The 19,899-nt window shown below is 72.5% G+C and overlaps 1 protein-coding gene across 10 annotated transcripts in view; it reads right to left on the bottom strand.

Annotated features, from left to right (window-relative positions):
* Nucleotides 1–19,899, bottom strand: part of MTSS2 (MTSS I-BAR domain containing 2) — a 56,043-nt gene that overhangs the window by 5,380 nt on the left and 30,764 nt on the right. For 2 of the 10 annotated variants that reach the window (XM_075940631.2, XM_075940640.2), the window contains 8 exons: nt 13,887–14,044; nt 10,304–10,411; nt 9,742–9,839; nt 7,797–8,007; nt 4,707–4,826; nt 4,416–4,481; nt 2,809–2,985; nt 275–440 (listed from right to left, as the gene is read on the bottom strand). In XM_075940631.2, the coding sequence (XP_075796746.1) occupies nt 275–440; nt 2,809–2,985; nt 4,416–4,481; nt 4,707–4,826; nt 7,797–8,007; nt 9,742–9,839; nt 10,304–10,411; nt 13,887–14,044 (1,104 nt within the window). The remainder of the gene's footprint in view (nt 1–274; nt 441–2,808; nt 2,986–4,415; nt 4,482–4,706; nt 4,827–7,796; nt 8,008–9,741; nt 9,840–10,303; nt 10,412–13,886; nt 14,045–19,899) is intronic. The other 8 variants (XM_075940632.2, XM_075940634.2, XM_075940636.2 and 5 more) reach the window with 8 other exon arrangements.

Genomic DNA, 19,899 nt, shown 5'->3' with positions numbered 1-19,899 from the left:
GGCGGTGAACAAGTGGAGCCCTCTTTATTTGCAGTAAATGGGACAAAGCTGATGTTGCGGCATCCTCCAGGTTGTGCAAGGAGCCGGATTTTATTTATTCAGTACCAAGCGCTCCCAGAAAAGCCCAACTTGGCAGGCAACCCCTGTGCGGGCCAGTCCCGGCCTCCGTGCCGGGGGACACAAGCTCCAGGCCCCCGTCGGCAGAAAGGACCTATGGCTCTCCCTGGGGTGCGTGCAGCAGCGCCCTCAGGGAGCCGGGCCGTGGGGAGGGTACCTTGCGAGGGGATGGTGTCCTCTGAGCAGGACGGCGTGGTGGTCTGCGTGCTGTAGCCGCTGGAGTACTGCAGAGAGTCCCGGCTGCTCTTCTGGTGTTCCAGGCTCAGGCCGCGGGTCAGCACCATGGCCAGGTCGCTGGCAGCGGGGGACACCTCCTCACCGTGCTGGGGACAACCAAGGGGCCCGTCACAGCCGGCTCCGGAGGGGGCCCAAGGTGCCGCTCGGGTAGGAAGGAGCTGGCCAGTGCCGGGGGAGCGAATGCCGGGCTCTCCTGCAGACTGGGCTGGCGGTGCCCCTGCGCACTGTGCTACGCAGCCAGGCGGCTTACAGGGGCTGGCTGGGGTGCGCTCTGGGAGGTATGCACGCTCCCAGCCGGGCTCCTGGCCAGGGGGAGGGGACTGGGGGCTGAAATGCAGCCTCCTCTCCCCTGGCCACCCTCTAGCTGAGGCCGGGAACAAAGCTCTGGCCAGGTATGGGGCGGGCATTAGAGCCACAAGCATGCAGAGAGGTAGAGGGACCCCGGGCACAGGGCGGGGAGCAGGGACCCCGGGCACAGGGCGGGGAGCAGGGACCCCGGGCACAGGGCGGGGAGCAGGGACACTGGGCACAGGGCGGGGAGCAGGGACCCCGGGCACAGGGCGGGGAGCAGGGACCCCGGGCACAGGGCGGGGAGCAGGGACCCCGGGCACAGGGCGGAGAGCAGGGACCCCGGGCACAGGGCGGGGAGCAGGGACCCCGGGCACAGGGCGGGGAGCAGGGACCCTGGGCACAGGGCGGGGAGCAGGGACCCTGGGCACAGGGCGGGGAGCAGGGACCCCGGGCACAGGGCGGGGAGCAGGGACCCCGGGCACAGGGCGGGGAGCAGGGACCCTGGGCACAGGGCCAGCAGCAGGGACCCCGGGCACAGGGCGGGGAGCAGGGACCCCGGGCACAGGGCGGGGAGCAGGGACCCTGGGCACAGGGCGGGGAGCAGGGACCCTGGGCACAGGGCGGGGAGCAGGGACCCTGGGCACAGGGCCGGCAGCAGGGACCCTGGGCACAGGGCGGGGAGCAGGGACCCCGGGCACAGGACCGGCAGGAGGGACCCCGGGCACAGGGCGGGGAGCAGGGACCCTGGGCACAGGGCCAGCAGGAGGGACCCCGGGCACAGGGCCAGCAGGAGGGACCCTGGGCACAGGGCGGGGAGCAGGGACCCCGGGCACAGGGCGGGGAGCAGGGACCCCGGGCACAGGGCGGGGAGCAGGGACCCCGGGCACAGGGCCGGCAGCAGGGACCCCGGGCACAGGGCGGGGAGCAGGGACCCTGGGCACAGGGCGGGGAGCAGGGACCCCGGGCACAGGGCCAGCAGGAGGGACCCCGGGCACAGGGCGGGGAGCAGGGACCCCGGGCACAGGGCGGGGAGCAGGGACCCCGGGCACAGGGCGGGGAGGAGGGACCCCGGGCACAGGGCCGGCAGGAGGGACCCCGGGCACAGGGCGGGGAGCAGGGACCCCGGGCACAGGGCGGGGAGCAGGGACCCCGGGCACAGGGCAGGGAGCAGGGACCCCGGGCACAGGGCGGGGAGCAGGGACCCCGGGCACAGGGCGGGGAGCAGGGACCCCGGGCACAGGGCGGGGAGCAGGGACCCCGGGCACAGGGCGGGGAGCAGGGACCCCGGGCACAGGACGGGGAGCAGGGACCCCGGGCACAGGGCAGGGAGCAGGGACTCCGGGCACAGGGCGGGGAGCAGGGACCCCGGGCACAGGGCGGGGAGCAGGGACCCCGGGCACAGGGCGGGGAGCAGGGACCCCGGGCACAGGGCGGGGAGCAGGGACCCCGGGCACAGGGCGGGGAGCAGGGACCCCGGGCACAGGGCGGGGAGCAGGGACCCCGGGCACAGGGCGGGGAGCAGGGACCCCGGGCACAGGGCAGGGAGCAGGGACCCCGGGCACAGGGCGGGGAGCAGGGACCCCGGGCACAGGGCGGGGAGCAGGGACTCCGGGCACAGGGCGGGGAGCAGGGACCCCGGGCACAGGGCAGGGAGCAGGGACCCCGGGCACAGGGCAGGGAGCAGGGACCCCGGGCACAGGGCGGGGAGCAGGGACCCCGGGCACAGGGCGGGGAGCAGGGACCCCGGGCACAGGGCGGGGAGCAGGGACACTGGGCACAGGGCGGGGAGCAGGGACACTGGGCACAGGGCAGGGAGCAGGGACTCCGGGCACAGGGCAGGGAGCAGGGACCCCGGGCACAGGGCGGGGAGCAGGGACCCCGGGCACAGGGCGGGGAGCAGGGACCCCGGGCACAGGGCCAGCAGCAGGGACCCCGGGGGGGCAGCGACTCCCCCGCCGGGCTCCCAGCCAGAGGACAGTCTGGGCCCAGCCAGGGCAGGAGCAGGTGGCGTGGGGGGCGGATTCCCAGCCGGACGCAGGGCGGCCTTGCTGCTGCACTGCGGGTTTGGCCGGGGGGCCACTCCCAGGGAACCGTGGCAGGATCCACGGCGCTGCAGCCAGGCCTGGGCCCCGCGCCACTCCTCCGGCCGGCTTGAGGGCTGACCTTGGCGGCAATGGTGGCTGGGGACATCCGGGGCCTGGGCACGTCTTCCATGGGGACGCCGGGATAGCCCCCGGCGGCGGAGCCCATCTCGGCCTCCCGCAAGTGCTCCACGCGGTCCTTCCTCCGCTGCAGCGTGGTGGCCACGGGCTGGTCGTACGGACCGGCCTTGGACCAATCCTGCGAAGGCAAGGCAGCCCGTGAGGCGGGGCCGGACCGCGGCGGGGGCCAGCATGTGGCACAGGGGTCGTGAGCATGGGAGGAAACACGGGGAGTGTGGGGGGAGGGCCTGGATGGTGACAGGAATGGCTGGCTGGCTGCTCTGTGGGCACCGTGGGGCAGTGGCTGCGTGGTCTGTCCTGCCGCCCATGGGTGGACGGGCCACTCAGCCAGCGGCGTGCTGCCGTGGGCGCAAAGGCCTGTCCTGGCCACACGCAGAGCTCGAAGCCACGTGTGTGTCACGCCGGCAGGGCCTGGCCGTCTGTGGGGGCACCGAACCGGCTCCTCTGGGCTCAGGGCCTGAGCCTCTGCCTGGGGCCGGAGCTGAGCGCCGGCTGGCTCCAGCCGTGTTCTCTGGCCAGGACACTACACACAGGCGGCGTGCGCTTGTGCTAGCGTGTGTGCCGGTGAGTGTGAGTATACAGGCGATCCCAAGAGGGAGCTACCGTGGGCCATCCCGTCCAATGCCCATGGTAACAGCACCCCATCACCTCAACAGACACCTGCCCCCTGCCCATCGCCCTCTCCTCTCCTCCTCTCCCTCCCTGGCCTCTCCCCCTCACCGCTGCTCCCCCCATTCCCAGCGCCGCAGCCCCCGGCCGTGAGGCCACTGGCTGGCTCTCCCCCTCGCCCTGCCGCCTGGGCCCCGCTGGGGCTGGCCTGGAACGGCCCAGCACAGCTTGCCAAGTGGAGGATCCTGGGGGCGCGTGGCAGGCGCCGAGGGGCGGCTGAAGGAGGGAAGCCCCCCCCCGTGGCAGCCAGTCTCCGAGCTGGGCCTGCAGCTTGGGGCTCAGGTGCTAACCATGCCCAGGTGGCTGGGCTGGAGGCCGGGGGAGAGGGTGTCCCAAGGTCTGTCCAGCTCTGCAGCACGAACCCCGGCAGGCGGCGCCAGGCCTGGCTGCTGCGGCTCCTTGAAGGCCAACCTGAGTCCTGCAGCCCCCGCCTGCAGGAACCTGGGGAGGCCGGGCAGAGGCTGGCCTGGCCCCCGCACCGTGAGCACGGAGCTGCCCAGGCCAGGAGGCCCGGCACGCCACGGGGCAGGAGAGGGGAGAGCAGCCCCCTCCGTGTCCCTGGGGAGCAGGCCGTGGGGAGGCCAAGGCCCCGGGGCGGGGCTGCCGGCCTCCAGTGCTGGGCCGCGGAGAGCGGGTGAGACGCCCGCAGCGTGGCGAGCCGGGCGCCCCTCTGCCCCCATGGGTACAGCTGCCCGCTGCCTGGCCGGCGGCCTCGCCCCATGGGCGCTGAGGGGCTGCTGGCGCCGTCCCGGCAGCGCCCCGAGCAGGCGGCCCAGCTCCCGCCTGGGGGACAAGGGCAAGGCAGGCAGAGGAGGAGAGACGGGACCCATCTGCAGGCCTCGGACTGGGCCCTGCCGAGGACACGCTGGGGATACACACCAGGCTCAGGCTTCTTCGGGAGCTTCCTTCAGTCCTGGCCACATGAGCTACAGCCCTAGGTTTCCGCTGAAACAGCAAGAAACCGCGGTGAGAAAAGCCTGCGCTGCCTCCCTGCCGTGTGCCGACAGCCCGTGCGGCCAGCCTGGGGGCGGGGGAGGCGGGAGGGTGCGATGGGATGGGATGGGATGGGAGGCCCCTCTGGGAAGCCGCGTGGGACACGTGAGCTGCGACGCAGGAGACAGTGAGGCGGAGGGAGGGGCAGAGAGAGGGTCCTCGCTGAGGAAGCGTCACCTTGTCAGCGCCTGAGCACGCCCCTGCGGTGGAGCTAGAACTAACCGAGGTGGGGGAGCTGCATTCGCTAACTGACTGGCAGGTTTCCGAGGCCTCGGAGGATGCGGAGCTGGAGGACTTCTGCCATGCCCGCCGGCCGGTCCGCGCCGCGGCACACACGGAGAAGAGACAAGAAACCGGGTTACAAAGCCAAAGGCATGCAGCAGGCCCCCCGCCCGGAGCGCGGCCTTAGCACCACAGCCAGCAGCGCAGACAGCTGGAGGGTCCCGGCCAGTGTTAGATACAGGCGGCCTGCAAGCACACGCGGGCACCCCCGCCTCCCCTGTACGTACATAGGCGTGTGTACCTGCCTCCCCTGTACGTACACGGACATATGTACCCGCCTCCCCGTATGTACACGGATGTGTGTACCCGCCTCCCCTGTACGTACACGGACATATGTACCCGCCTCCCCTGTATGTACACGGACGTGTGAACCCGCCTCCCCTGTACGTACATGGGCGTGTGTACCTGCCTCCCCTGTACGTACACGGACATATGTACCCGCCTCCCCGTATGTACACGGATGTGTGTACCCGCCTCCCCTGTACGTACACGGACGTGTGTACCCGCCTCCCCTGTACGTACATAGGCGTGTGTACCCGCCTCCCCTGTACGTACACGGACGTGTGTACCCGCCTCCCCTGTACGTACACGGACATATGTACCCGCCTCCCCTGTATGTACACGGACGTGTGAACCCGCCTCCCCTGTACGTACATAGGCGTGTGTACCCGCCTCCCCTGTACGTACACGGACATATGTACCCGCCTCCCCGTATGTACACGGATGTGTGTACCCGCCTCCCCTGTACGTACACGGACATATGTACCCGCCTCCCCTGTACGTACACGGACGTGTGTACCCGCCTCCCCTGTACGTACACGGACGTGTGTACCCGCCTCCCCTGTACGTACACGGACATATGTACCCGCCTCCCCGTATGTACACGGACATATGTACCCGCCTCCCCTGTACGTACACGGACATATGTACCCGCCTCCCCGTATGTACACGGACATATGTACCTGCCTCCCCTGTACGTACACGGATGTGTGTACCCGCCTCCTCTGTACGTACATGGGCGTGTGTACCCACCTCCCCTGTATGTACACGGACATATGTACCCGCCTCCCCTGTACGTACACGGACGTGTGTTCCCGCCTCCCCTGTACGTACACGGGCGTGTGTACCCGCCTTCCCTGTATGTACACGGGTGTGTGTACCCGCCTTTCCTGTACGTACATGGGTGTGTGTACCCGCCTTTCCTGTACGTACACGGCACGCACGCACTCCATCCCTGTACATATGCAGCGGGTGCACTCCCCGTGTATGTAAACACACGACCTCCTTCCCTGGGTACGCACATACATGCACACGCCCTCCTTCCCTGGGTACACACACACTCCTGCTCAATGCCATGTACTTTCCCCTCCTACCCTGCCCTGACCTAGACCCAGTGGCCGAGTCACCATGTTGGCTGAGGGGCGGGCAGGGTGCATCAGCTGCTGTCTCCTTCCTAGGAGCCCCTCCTGCTGCCCCAACGTGGGGGGAGGGATGGAGCAGCCACCTGCCGCACTGGCCCACTCAGCCCTTCTAGAGCGGAGGGCTGAGTGCTGCCTCCCCCCAGCCTGGGGACCTACCACCAGCTGCCTCCCCCCAGCCTGGGGACCTACCACCAGCTGCCTTGCTCCAGGCTGCCGAGCGCTAGTGGCCAAGAGCAGATCCGCAGACAGGCCGAAAGCCAGGCTCCCTTCCCGGACAGCTCCTGCCTTGTTCGCTCAGCCCAGCCCCAGCCCCAGCCCCAGCCCCAGCCCCAGCCCCAGCCCCAGCAGCCGCCTGGTGTTAGTGAGGCAGGTTAGCGCGTCCACACCACGTGGGAGCACCCCAGTTATCTCTGCTGGACCAAGCTGGGTTAGAGCCAGAGCCGGCGCGGGAGCAGCCACGAGGGACAAGCATGCAGCCTACGGATGCCTGGCCAGCCAGCCTACAGGGGCCACGTCGCTGCACAGCCAGGGCGGTCAGAGAATGAGCCAATCAAGGAACCACCTGCGGCCAGCCACCATCATCCACGCGCGGAAACCGGCCACGGGCTGTGGGCAGAGCACCACGCCTGGGTGGGAGCAGGGCCCCGTGGCGCCTGGCTGCCCTGGGCGCGCTGCTGACGTGTCCCACCCGGGTGCAGGGCCCCGTGGCGCCTGGCTGCCCTGGGCGCGCTGCTGACGTGTCCCACCCGGGTGCAGGGCCCCGTGGCGCCTGGCTGCCCTGGGCGCGCTGCTGACGTGTCCCACCCGGGTGCAGGGCCCCGTGGCGCCTGGCTGCCCTGGGCGCGCTGCTGACGTGTCCCACCCGGGTGCAGGGCCCCGTGGCGCCTGGCTGCCCTGCTGTTGGCGTGTCCCGCCCGGGTTGCTTTCCAGACTGACCGTGCCCGGGTAAGCCTGGCGCAAGTCCGGCTGTTCAGTGCCACCGTGTCTGAACCCCGGGCACCTCTGCAAGGCCCTGCTGCTGCAAGAGGCCAGGCCGAGGGCCCGGATCCTGCGGGCAGAGCCTGGGCAGGTGCCTGAGCGTCTCACCCCTCCCTGCTGCTGGAGTTTGGAGCCCTCGGCAGTGCCACGTCCAAGGCAGGCACAGAGCGAGGGGCCGTGCGCCCTGGTTCGGCTGGCGGCAGGGTTATTTCGAGTGGGCAGAGGCCAGCTCGCCGCACAGCTCAGTCCAACCTAAGCAACCCGCCACGGAGCCGGAGCGAGAGGGCGCAGCCAGCCCGTGGCACGTCGGCCGCGCCGAGTACTCCCCGTCTGCCCCCGCAGAGACGACTCCGGGGCCGGCACAGTGCCAGTCAGCCACATCCCCGCCTCGTCCGCACTGACCCTCGCTGGGCCCCTCTCCTACGGGCGCGGACGCGCTGACCAGAGGACATTGCCCAGGATTACGTGGCAAACTGGTGGCAGGATTAGAAGCCAGGCGTCTCCGGCCCTGGTCCCCTCTCCACTCCACTGGCGCACTCCCATTTCTTTCTGAGGGGGCTGCCCCGCGGCCACGCCACGCCCCTACCTGGCTGGTGATGTCCGATGGCATCGGCGATGGCGGCTTGGAGTAGGTGGCGTCCTGGGAGATGAAGCCGGAGTCGTGGGAGGAGACGCTGGACAGGCGGGTGTTGGCACTCGCCGGCTGCGCCAGGCTGCGGTAGCGATAGGTGGAACCCGGTGAGTATGTTTGGGACCCGCCGGGCCAGGCGGTGCCCCCCTTCGCACTGTTAGCGCTGCTGAGGGCGGCAGGCAGGCGGAGGAGGGGTGGGGCGAGAGGGTTCCAAGAGGGGCAAAGGAAGGAAAAGACAGTTTCAGACAAGGCCCAGCACACACGTGTGTACACGACAGGACTCGCGCTACAGACGGGGGCAGGAGGGAGGAGGGGCGGGAGGGGGCGCCTGCGTTTCCACCTCTGGGGCAGGCCGCTTTCTGCCCCCGTGCGCCCCCGAGCACACTCGTTCTGCGGGTCCCCGCTCTAGCCCTGGCTGGCGCGGACGCACGAGGGGCTTCAGCTCAGACGGGCCCCCCACGGGCCGGAGCTCTCTGGCCGATTCCCAGCGCAGCCCAGAGCGGCGGGGCCGGCTGTGGGCATCCCGGGCCGGGCTGGTGTTCGGCTCTGCCGGCGCCGCTATCCCCAGGGCTACGGCTGCCGGGGGCGCCGCGTTCTCACGCTTTGCCTTGCAGTCCCCAGGCTGAGACTCTGGATCCCACTTTGGGGGCCCAGGTGGAATTCCAGGGGATCCTGCTCCAGACAGAGGCTCACCACGAAGCCCCCTTGCACACCAGGTGCCCCGCTTGCTCACCAGGCAGCCCCCCATGTACACCAGGCGCCCCCCATGCTCACCGGGCAGCCCCCTTGCTCACCGGGCACCCCCCATGCTCACCGGGCAGCCCCCTTGCTCACCGGGCAGCCCCCATGCTCACCGGGCACCCCCCATGCTCACCGGGCAGCCCCCATGCTCACCGGGCAGCTCCCATGCACACCGGACACCCCCCATGCACACCGGACAGCCCCCATGCTCACCGGGCAGCCCCCTTGCACACCGGACACCCCCCATGCACACCGGGCAGCCCCCATGCTCACCGGGCACCCCCCATGCTCACCGGGCAGCCCCCATGCACACCGGGCAGCTCCCATGCACACCGGACACCCCCCATGCACACCGGGCAGCCCCCATGCTCACCGGGCAGCCCCCTTGCACACCGGGCAGCTCCCATGCTCACCGGACACCCCCCTTGCACTCCGGACACCCCCCATGCACACCGGGCAGCCCCCCCATGCTCACCGGGCAGACCCCCCATGCTCACCGGGAACCCCCCATGCACACCGGGCAGCCCCCCCATGCTCACCGGGCAGCCCCCCATGCTCACTGGACACCCCCCATGCACACCGGACAGCCCCCCATGCTCACTGGACACCCCCCATGCACACCGGACAGCCCCCATGCTCACTGCCCCCCATGCTCACCGGGCACCCCCCATGCACACCGGACAGCCCCCCATGCTCACCGGGCAACCCCCCATGCACACCGGACAGCCCCCATGCTCACCGGGCAACCCCCCATGCACACCGGACAGCCCCCCATGCTCACCGGACGCCCCCCATGCTCACCGGACACCCCCCATGCTCACCGGGCAGCCCCCCATGCTCACCGGACACCCCCCATGCACACCAGACACCCCCCATGCACACCGGGCAGCCCCCAAGCACACCGGACACCCCCCATGCACACCGGACACCCCCCAGGCACACCGGACAGCCCCCTTGCTCACCGGACAGCCCCCTTGCTCACCGGACACCCCCCATGCTCACCGGGCAGCCCCCCATGCACACCGGACAGCCCCCTTGCTCACCGGGCGCCCCCCCCCCGCCCCCCCCCCTGCACACCGGGATGGTGCGCTTGATGCTGAGACACCTTCGCTCCAAACCTGAGCAGCCTGGGGCGTGCCCTGCCGCCGTCTGTACACACCTGCACATGCTGGACTTGCGGGAGCCAGAGCTGCTGGGGGAGGAGGGCGGAGTCTGGTAGGACCAGCTGTAGTCTGAGCCTTTCAGGTCTTTGATCACCTGCAGGAGGAAGGAGCCGGGGCAGCTGAGCACAGAGCAGGCGAAGGGGTGACGCTCCCGGCCCGTGAGACCTCCGGGGGAATAAGGAATCTCGGGTCCTTCACCTGGCGACCGGAGGGCGGGAAGCGGGACGCGCTGAGCCTGGGAACGTGGCATTAAAGGCCTAGGAGGGAGGGAAGGGGCCCAGCCCCCCAAGGGCCGTGGGGAGACTAGCGCTGGCACTCTGCCCTGGGAAGGCTGGCCAGGACTCAGGCTAGGTGACCGCAGCAAGGCCATGGCCTCTGGGAATGGACAAGACTGCTGCTGTAGAACTAAGCGCTTCCGCCCTGCAGCGCAACCCAGGAGGGGCATCCAGGGGGGCGCGCCCAGGCCAGCTGCCCTCCGCCACCAGGGGCCACTCGCTCTGCCTGGACACGCCCCCACTCCCCATGCACAGCCCTCCCCAGCAGGCCCGGCACCCTCACCTGTTCGCTGGCCGCGGGCAGCTTGTGCGGCTCTGCCGTCAGCACCACCAGGTCCTCCATGATGCCCTGCAAGTGCGTGATCTCCCCCAGCATGGTGATCTCGCCGGTCTGCACGAGGGGCAGGCAGAGGAGAGAGAGTGTCAGATCCCCGCAAGGGCACCAGGCTTCCCCTTCCCGCCTCCCCGCGAGGGCACCGGGCTTCCCCTTCCCGCCTCCCCGCGAGGGCACCGGGCTTCCCCTTCCCCTTCCCGCCTCCCCGCGAGGGCACCGGGCTTCCCCTTCCCCTTCCCGCCTCCCCGCGAGGGCACCGGGCTTCCCCTTCCTGCCTCCCCGCGAGGGCACCGGGCTTCCCCTTCCCACCTCCCCGCGAGGGCACCGGGCTTCCCCTTCCCACCTCCCCGCGAGGGCACCGGGCTTCCCCTTCCCACCTCCCCGCGAGGGCACCGGGCTTCCCCTTCCCACCTCCCCGCGAGGGCACCGGGCTTCCCTTCCCCTTCCCGCCTCCCCGCGAGGGCACCGGGCTTCCCCTTCCCACCTCCCCGCAAGGGCACCGGGCTTCCCCTTCCCGCCTCCCCGCGAGGGCACCGGGCTTCCCCTTCCTGCCTCCCCGCGAGGGCACCGGGCTTCCCCTTCCCGCCTCCCCACGAGGGCACCGGGCTTCCCCTTCCCACCTCCCCGCGAGGGCACCGGGCTTCCCCTTCCCACCTCCCCGCGAGGGCACCGGGCTTCCCCTTCCCCTTCCCGCCTCCCCGCGAGGGCACCGGGCTTCCCCTTCCCACCTCCCCGCGAGGGCACCGGGCTTCCCCTTCCCACCTCCCCGCGAGGGCACCGGGCTTCCCCTTCCTGCCTCCCCGCGAGGGCACCGGGCTTCCCCTTCCCGCCTCCCCGCGAGGGCACCGGGCTTCCCCTTCCCCTTCCCGCCTCCCCGCGAGGGCACCGGGCTTCCCCTTCCCCTTCCCGCCTCCCCGCGAGGGCACCGGGCTTCCCCTTCCCACCTCCCCGCGAGGGCACCGGGCTTCCCCTTCCCACCTCCCCGCGAGGGCACCGGGCTTCCCCTTCCCGCCTCCCCACGAGGGCACCGGGCTTCCCCTTCCTGCCTCCCCGCGAGGGCACCGGGCTTCCCCTTCCCTCCCCGCCTCCCCGCGAGGGCACCGGGCTTCCCCTTCCCGCCTCCCCGCGAGGGCACCGGGCTTCCCCTTCCCGCCTCCCCGCGAGGGCACCGGGCTTCCCCTTCCCGCCTCCCCGCGAGGGCACCGGGCTTCCCCTTCCCGCCTCCCCGCGAGGGCACCGGGCTTCCCCTTCCCGCCTCCCCGCGAGGGCACCGGGCTTCCCCTTCCCGCCTCCCCGCGAGGGCACCGGGCTTCCCCTTCCCGCCTCCCCGCGAGGGCACCGGGCTTCCCCTTCCCGCCTCCCCGCGAGGGCACCGGGCTTCCCCTTCCCGCCTCCCCGCGAGGGCACCGGGCTTCCCCTTCCCGCCTCCCCGCGAGGGCACCGGGCTTCCCCTTCCCGCCTCCCCGCGAGGGCACCGGGCTTCCCCTTCCCGCCTCCCCGCGAGGGCACCGGGCTTCCCCTTCCCGCCTCCCCGCGAGGGCACCGGGCTTCCCCTTCCCTTCCTGCGAGGGCACCAGGCTTCCCCTTCCCGCCTCCCCGCGAGGGCACCGGGCTTCCCCTTCCCGCCTCCCCGCGAGGGCACCGGGCTTCCGCTTCCCCTTCCCGCCTCCCCGCGAGGGCACCGGGCTTCCGCTTCCCCTTCCCGCCTCCCCGCGAGGGCACCGGGCTCCCGCTTCCTACCTCCCCGCGAGGGCACCGGGCTTCCCCTTCCCGCCTCCCCGCGAGGGCACCGGGCTTCCCCTTCCCGCCTCCCCGCGAGGGCACCGGGCTTCCCCTTCCTGCCTCCCCGCGAGGGCACCGGGCTCCCGCTTCCTACCTCCCCGCGAGGGCACCGGGCTTCCCCTTCCCTTCCCGCCTCCCCACGAGGGCACCGGGCTTCCCCTTCCCGCCTCCCCGTGAGGGCACCGGGCTTCCCCTTCCCACCTCCCCGCGAGGGCACCGGGCTTCCCCTTCCCCTTCCCGCCTCCCCACGAGGGCACCGGGCTTCCCCTTCCCTTCCCGCCTCCCCACGAGGGCACCGGGCTTCCCCTTCCCGCCTCCCCGCGAGGGCACCGGGCTTCCCCTTCCCGCCTCCCCGCGAGGGCACCGGGCTTCCGCTTCCCCTTCCTGCTCTGCCTCCCTGTGAGAGAACCGGGGCTTCCTGCCCTGCCTCCTCCGCCCGTGGGAACCAGGGCTTCCCCTTCCCGCCCTGCCTCCTCGCAAGGGAACCTGGGCTTCGGGGTGGGCGCCGGGGTGGCTGGTTCTCGGACCCGCCCTGCTGGGCACCGGGGCGGCTGGTTCTCGGACCCGCCCTGCTGGGCTCCCGGGGGTGGCTGGTTCTCGGACCCGCCCTGCTGGGCTCCCGGGGTGGCTGGTTCTCAGACCCGCCCTGCTGGGCTCCCGGGGTGGCTGGTTCTCGGACCCGCCCTGCTGGGCTCCCGGGGTGGCTGGTTCTCGGACCCGCCCTGCTGGGCTCCCGGGGTGGCTGGTTCTCGGACCCGCCCTGCTGGGCTCCCGGGGTGGCTGGTTCTCCGACCCGCCCTGCTGGGCTCCCGGGGCGGCTGGTTCTCGGACCCGCCCTGCTGGGCACCGGGGCGGCTGGTTCTCGGACCCGCCCTGCTGGGCACCGGGGCGGCTGGTTCTCGGACCCGCCCTGCTGGGCACCGGGGCGGCTGGTTCTCGGACCCGCCCTGCTGGGCACCGGGGCGGCTGGTTCTCGGACCCGCCCTGCTGGGCTCCCGGGCCGGCTGGTTCTCAGACTCGCCCTGCTGGGCTCCCGGGGCGGCTGGTTCTCGGACCCGCCCTGCTGGGCTCCCGGGGCGGCTGGTTCTCGGACCCGCCCTGCTGGGCTCCCGGGGCGGCTGGTTCTCGGACCCGCCCTGCTGGGCTCCCGGGGCGGCTGGTTCTCGGACCCGCCCTGCTGGGCTCCCGGGCCGGCTGGTTCTCGGACCCGCCCTGCTGGGCGCCCGGGGTGGCTGGTTCTCGGACCCGCCCTGCTGGGCTCCCAGGCCGGCTGGTTCTCGGACCCGCCCTGCTGGGCTCCCGGGCCGGCTGGTTCTCGGACCCGCCCTGCTGGGCTCCCGGGCCGGCTGGTTCTCGGACCCGCCCTGCTGGGCTCCCGGGGCGGCTGGTTCTCGGACCCGCCCTGCTGGGCTCCCGGGGCGGCTGGTTCTCGGACCCGCCCTGCTGGGCTCCCGGGGCGGCTGGTTCTCGGACCCGCCCTGCTGGGCTCCCGGGGTGGCTGGTTCTCGGACCCGCCCTGCTGGGCTCCCGGGGCGGCTGGTTCTCGGACCCGCCCTGCTGGGCTCCCGGGCCGGCTGGTTCTCGGACCCGCCCTGCTGGGCGCCGGGGGCCCGGGGCGGCTGGTTCTCGGACCCGCCCTGCTGGGCTCCCGGGGTGGCTGGTTCTCGGACCCGCCCTGCTGGGCTCCCGGGGTGGCTGGTTCTCGGACCCGCCCTGCTGGGCGCCGGGGGCCCGGGGCGGCAGCACTCACCACTACGGGCTGCAGGAAGGTGATGAAGGTGCAGAAGCGGCCCCGCTCCTCGATGAGGGCCTTGCGGACCGCCTGCTTCTCCGTCTCTTCCAGGAGCAGGTACATGTCATTGACGTCCTGGAGCGCGCTGTCCAGCTGGGGCTGCAGGTCCCCCTTTCCTGCAAGGAGACAAGGGCAGGGAGACATCACCCCTCTCTGCTCCCCGGCCTCCTGCCTGCTGCCTCCAGCGACCGTCCCTGTGCCAGGCTCAGGGGCAAAGCCCGGCAGAATGTCACACGGGCAGCACCAGCGCGGCATCGCCCAGGGCTTGTGGGGCCACGGCCGGGGCCAGAGCTCACGGCCCCCGCCCCGCCCCCCCCAGCACCCTCGCGGAGTGGCCAGCGAGCCCAGAGCCGCCCAAGGGGCAGGGGCAGAGAGCGCCAGTCTCAGGAGTCCTCAGCAGAGGTAGCGGCCGCGAGGATCCCAGCCCCAGCCTGGGCCCGGCTCTGCCTTCGCCAGCTCGGCGCCTGGAGCCATGTGGCTCCGGCAGGGGCGGGCTGCTCACACAGCGCAGCCCCACCCGCCCTGGGTGGCCAGACTCCACTTCCAGCCCCCGCTCCGCCCAAGGCCTGGGCTCTCCAGCTGGGCAAGCAAACCCGCTGCCCTCCTCCGCCCCTTCACACTCACCTTGCTGGGGCTTCCCCTGCAGGAGCCACCCCGCCCCCCCACATGGGCCTAGATTCAGCCCTGGGGCAGCCCGCCGGAGCCCGGAAGTGGCTCCTCTTGCGGCTGGGGGGAGGGGCCGCACGGGCGCAGGGGAGCTCGGGCGTTCGCCCAGGGCAGGCAGGTGACACGCACATGCAGGGGTGGAGCACGCAAAGCAGAGGGGCCGCGGCAGCCACCCTGCCTGGGGGCCACGGTGCCACCTGCATGAACAGAGCACGCGGCATCTGCTGCTGCTTCACCGCGGGGCAGCCCAACCCGGCCCGCAGGGCGCAGGCTGGTCCACGCGGGCCTGGCTACTGGCGCAGCGCTCGGGCCACATGGACCCGACCTCCATGGAGTCCAGACCCTCATGCCGAGGGAAGGGAGGGCGGGTCCTGGGATGAACAGCACGAGGCGAGTCGGGCCGTGGGGGGATGGGCGAGTGCGGAGACCGCGCTGCGCAATGGGGGCACCAGGCAGGGGCACAGGAGAGACGGGGCCAAATCAGCCCCCAGGCCACGTCTCGGACAGCGGGGACTCTGGACCAGGATCCCAGACAATCTCCCGTCTGGCCCGCCCCACACCCAGAGCCAGGCCATGGAAGGGAGTGTTGTGGGCCTGACCCCTTCCCGGGAGGGGGGCCCAGAACAGAGCCCTAGCTGGGGGGCTGGCGGTTCTGGTGCAGGCCAGGTGCCCCGGGAAGAATGATGCCTCCATGACGTCCAACGCCCAGCCGGGCCTGTGTCCGCCAGGCCCGCGTGGACCAGCCTGCGCCCTGCGGACCGGGTTGGGCTGCCCCGCGGTGAAGCAGCAGCAGATGCCGCGTGCTCTGTTCATGCAGGTGGCACCGTGGCCCCCAGGCAGAGTGGCTGCCGCGGCTCCTCTGCTTTGCGTGCTCCAGGGCAGCGCCAGCCGGGAGCCGGAGTGCAGAAAAGGGGAAGGGGCTCCCCTCACGCCCCGCTGGGGCCAGAAATGGGGCTCCCTGCAGGAGGGAGCCGGGCCCGCCAGGCAGATCTCAGCCCTCCCCACAGGGCTGGCAGCAGGCGCAGAGACAGCGAGAGCAGAAAGCCAGGGCGGGAGGGCTTGAAATGAAACCCCTGCTTACTGGGGGTATGTGGGCTGCGAGCCCAGGGAGGCTGCCATGTCCCATGTCTCCAGTGCAGCCCCCGGAGGTCCCATGCATGGGGCAGGCCAGCTTGGGGGCAGGACCCCAGGTGTCGGGGAAGAGACCCCTGCAATCTGGGGGTGCTGCCCTTCACCTGCACCTGTGCATGGTGCTTCTTCCCCAGGGCTGCTGAGGGTGGGGAGGGGGCTCCCCGTGAGCCCCAGCTCCCACTGGACCCCAGTCACAGCCCCTGGCACAGGGAGCAAGCTGAGCCAGGCGCAGGCGCTGGGGGAGGGAAGGGGCCACCCTGCCACCGGGAACCCGAGGGGGCTCCGGCCTGCTCCAAGGCGAGTGCAGGGCCCGGCCGAGGCAGCCACACGTAGCTCGAGGCTCCCTGGCCTGCTGGCCCAGTGGCTGGCAGGGGAGGCCGGGGCCCAGGTGTGGCAGCCGCCTGGGCCAGTGCCGCTGACTCGGGTGGTTCCATTTCGAGCCCAGCCGGCCGGGAGACAGAGAAGTGAAGCGCAGGCCCGCGGGGAGCTGGCGGGATGGTGGACTTACCAAGTAGCTCTACAGGAGGGAAGAGAGAGAGACAGAGAATGTGTGAAAGGCGGGTGGCGGACGGAGAGCCCCATGCCCCCCAGGCTGAGGGACAGAGAGCCCCGGCCCCCTCCCGCAGGCTGAGAGACGGAGAGCCCCGGCCCCCTCCCGCAGGCTGAGGGACGGAGAGCCCCATGCCCCCCAGGCTGAGGGACGGAGAGCCCCATGCCCCCCAGGCTGAGGGACGGAGAGCCCCGGCCCCCTCCCGCAGGCTGAGAGACGGAGAGCCCCGGCCCCCTCCCGCAGGCTGAGAGACGGAGAGCCCCGGCCCCCTCCCGCAGGCTGAGAGACGGAGAGCCCCGGCCCCCTCCCGCAGGCTGAGGGACGGAGAGCCCCATGCCCCCCAGGCTGAGAGACGGAGAGCCCCATGCCCCCCAGGCTGAGGGACGGAGAGCCCCATGCCCCCCAGGCTGAGGGACGGAGAGCCCCGGCCCCCTCCCGCAGGCTGAGAGACGGAGAGCCCCATGCCCCCCAGGCTGAGGGACGGAGAGCCCCGGCCCCCTCCCGCAGGCTGAGAGACGGAGAGCCCCGGCCCCCTCCCGCAGGCTGAGAGACGGAGAGCCCCGGCCCCCTCCCGCAGGCTGAGAGACGGAGAGCCCCATGCCCCCCAGGCTGAGGGACGGAAAGCCCCATGCCCCCCAGGCTGAGGGACGGAGAGCCCCATGCCCCCCAGGCTGAGGGACGGAGAGCCCCATGCCCCCCAGGCTGAGGGACGGAGAGCCCCGGCCCCCTCCCGCAGGCTGAGAGACGGAGAGCCCCGGCCCCCTCCCGCAGGCTGAGAGACGGAGAGCCCCATGCCCCCCAGGCTGAGGGACGGAGAGCCCCATGCCCCCCAGGCTGAGGGACAGAGAGCCCCATGCCCCCCAGGCTGAGGGACAGAGAGCCCCGGCTCCCTCCCGCAGGCTGAGAGACGGAGAGCCCCATGCCCCCCAGGCTGAGGGACGGAGAGCCCCGGCCCCCTCCCGCAGGCTGAGAGACGGAGAGCCCCGGCCCCCTCCCGCAGGCTGAGGGACGGAGAGCCCCATGCCCCCCAGGCTGAGGGACGGAGAGCCCCGGCCCCCTCCCGCAGGCTGAGAGACGGAGAACCCCATGCCCCCCAGGCTGAGGGACAGAGAGCCCCATGCCCCCCAGGCTGAGGGACGGAGAGCCCCGGCCCCCTCCCGCAGGCTGAGGGACAGAGAGCCCCGTGCCCCCCAGGCTGAGGGACGGAGAGCCCCGGCCCCCTCCCGCAGGCTGAGAGACGGAGAGCCCCATGCCCCCCAGGCTGAGGGACAGAGAGCCCCATGCCCCCCAGGCTGAGGGACGGAGAGCCCCGGCCCCCTCCCGCAGGCTGAGAGACGGAGAGCCCCATCCCCCCCAGGCTGAGGGACGGAGAGCCCCGGCCCCCTCCCGCAGGCTGAGAGACGGAGAGCCCCATCCCCCCCAGGCTGAGGGACGGAGAGCCCCGGCCCCCTCCCGCAGGCTGAGAGACGGAGAGCCCCATCCCCCCCAGGCTGAGGGACGGAGAGCCCCGGCCCCCTCCCGCAGGCTGAGAGACGGAGAGCCCCATGCCCCCCAGGCTGAGGGACGGAGAGCCCCGTGCCCCCCAGGCTGCGGGACGGAGAGCCCCGCCCCCCTCCCGCAGGCTGAGAGACGGAGAGCTCCGGCCCCTCCCGCAGGCTGAGATACGGAGAGCCCCGGCCCCCTCCCGCAGGCTGAGAGACGGAGAGCCCCGGCCTCCTCCCACAGGCTGAGAGACGGAGAGCCCCATGCCCCCCAGGCTGAGGGACGGAGAGCCCCGGCCCCCTCCCGCAGGCTGAGGGACGGAGAGCCCCGGCCCCCTCCCGCAGGCTGAGAGACGGAGAGCCCCGGCCCCCTCCCGCAGGCTGAGAGACGGAGAGCCCCATGCCCCCCAGGCTGAGGGATGGAGAGCCCCGGCGCCCCCCCCAGTCTGAGGGAGTGAGAGCCCTTATGCACCCCCCAGGCTGATGGTCGGAGAACCCCGGCACCCCCCCAGTCTGAGGGAGTGAGAGCCCTTATGCACCCCCCTGGCTGATGATCGGAGAGCCCCAGCGCCCCCCCCAGTCTGAGGAAGGGAGAGCACCTATGCGCCCCCGCGGGCTAATGATCGGAGAGCCCCGGCGCCCCCGCGGGCTGATGATCGGAGAGCCCCTCGGCACCCCTTCCCAGCAGCGTGCTCCCACAGCCTGACTCTCCCGGGGGTGCTCCCAGCCGTGGCTCCGACGCCCTTGGGCCGGGCTGGAGTGTGAGGACTGAGGAGAGCCAACGGGGGGGCTACGCGAGATCCCCCCGCACCCCACTTTGGATGCCTGCGGATACAGGCTCCTGGAGAGAGGCCGGGGCCTGGAGGGAGCCATTTTAGGGGCGCTGCTTGATCTCCGTGGCCCCACAGGGCCCATTGGGGGTCGGCACCTCACAGGGTCCCCGTCCGCAGAGCCTGCAGGGCCCTGAGCTCTGACCAAGGCTCTGTCATGCCCAGCAAACGCCTCACTGCGCCCTGCAGCGCCCCGTGACTACCCAGTGGGGATTCCAAGCTGCAGCTTCCTCACACGCTGTGCCCTCTAGCGCCGGAGACGCCTCCGCTGCCGCCCAGCCCAGCCCACTGGCGCCCCCCAGATCCCTGGCGCCGGAGACGCCTCCGCTGCCGCCCAGCCCAGCCCACTGGCGCCCCCCCAGATCCCTGGCGCCGGAGACGCCTCCGCTGCCGCCCAGCCCAGCCCACTGGCGCCCCCCAGATCCCTGGCGCCGGAGACGCCTCCGCTGCCGCCCAGCCCAGCCCACTGGCGCCCCCCCAGATCCCTGGCGCCGGAGACGCCTCCGCTGCCGCCCAGCCCAGCCCACTGGCGCCCCCCCAGATCCCTGGCGCCGGAGACGCCTCCGCTGCCGCCCAGCCCAGCCCACTGGCGCCCCCCAGGATCCCTGGCGCCGGAGACACCTCCGCTGCCTGCCCAGCCCAGCCCAGCCCACTGGCGCCCCCCAGATCCCTGGCGCCGGAGACGCCTCCGCTGCCGCCCAGCCCAGCCCACTGGCGCCCCCCAGATCCCTGGCGCCGGAGACGCCTCCGCTGCCGCCCAGCCCAGCCCAGCCCACTGGCGCCCCCCAGATCCCTGGCGCCGGAGACGCCTCCGCTGCCGCCCAGCCCAGCCCACTGGCGCCCCCCAGATCCCTGGCGCCGGAGACACCTCCGCTGCCTGCCCAGCCCAGCCCACTGGAGCCTGCCAGATCCCTGGCGCCGGAGACGCCTCCGCTGCCGCCCAGCCCAGCCCACTGGCGCCCCCCAGATCCCTGGCGCCGGAGACGCCTCCGCTGCCTGCCCAGCCCAGCCCACTGGTGCCCGCCAGATCCCTGGCGCTGGAGACACCTCCGCTGCCGCCCAGCCCAGCCCACTGGCGCCCCCCAGATCCCTGGCGTCGGAGACGCCTCCGCTGCCTGCCCAGCCCAGCCCACTGGCGCCCCCCAGATCCCTGGCGCCGGAGACGCCTCCGCTGCCGCCCAGCCCAGCCCACTGGTGCCCGCCAGATCCCTGGCGCCAGAGACACCTCCGCTGCCGCCCAGCCCAGCCCACTGGTGCCCGCCAGATCCCTGGCGCCGGAGACGCCTCCGCTGCCGCCCAGCCCAGCCCACTGG

The sequence above is a fragment of the Pelodiscus sinensis genome, chromosome 12, assembly GCF_052426305.1.
Source record: "Pelodiscus sinensis isolate ZL-2025 chromosome 12, ASM5242630v1, whole genome shotgun sequence".
Lineage (NCBI taxonomy): Eukaryota > Metazoa > Chordata > Testudines > Trionychidae > Pelodiscus > Pelodiscus sinensis.
Note: the sequence above shows the minus strand (reverse complement) of the source record. Positions and strands in the feature narration are given on the sequence as shown.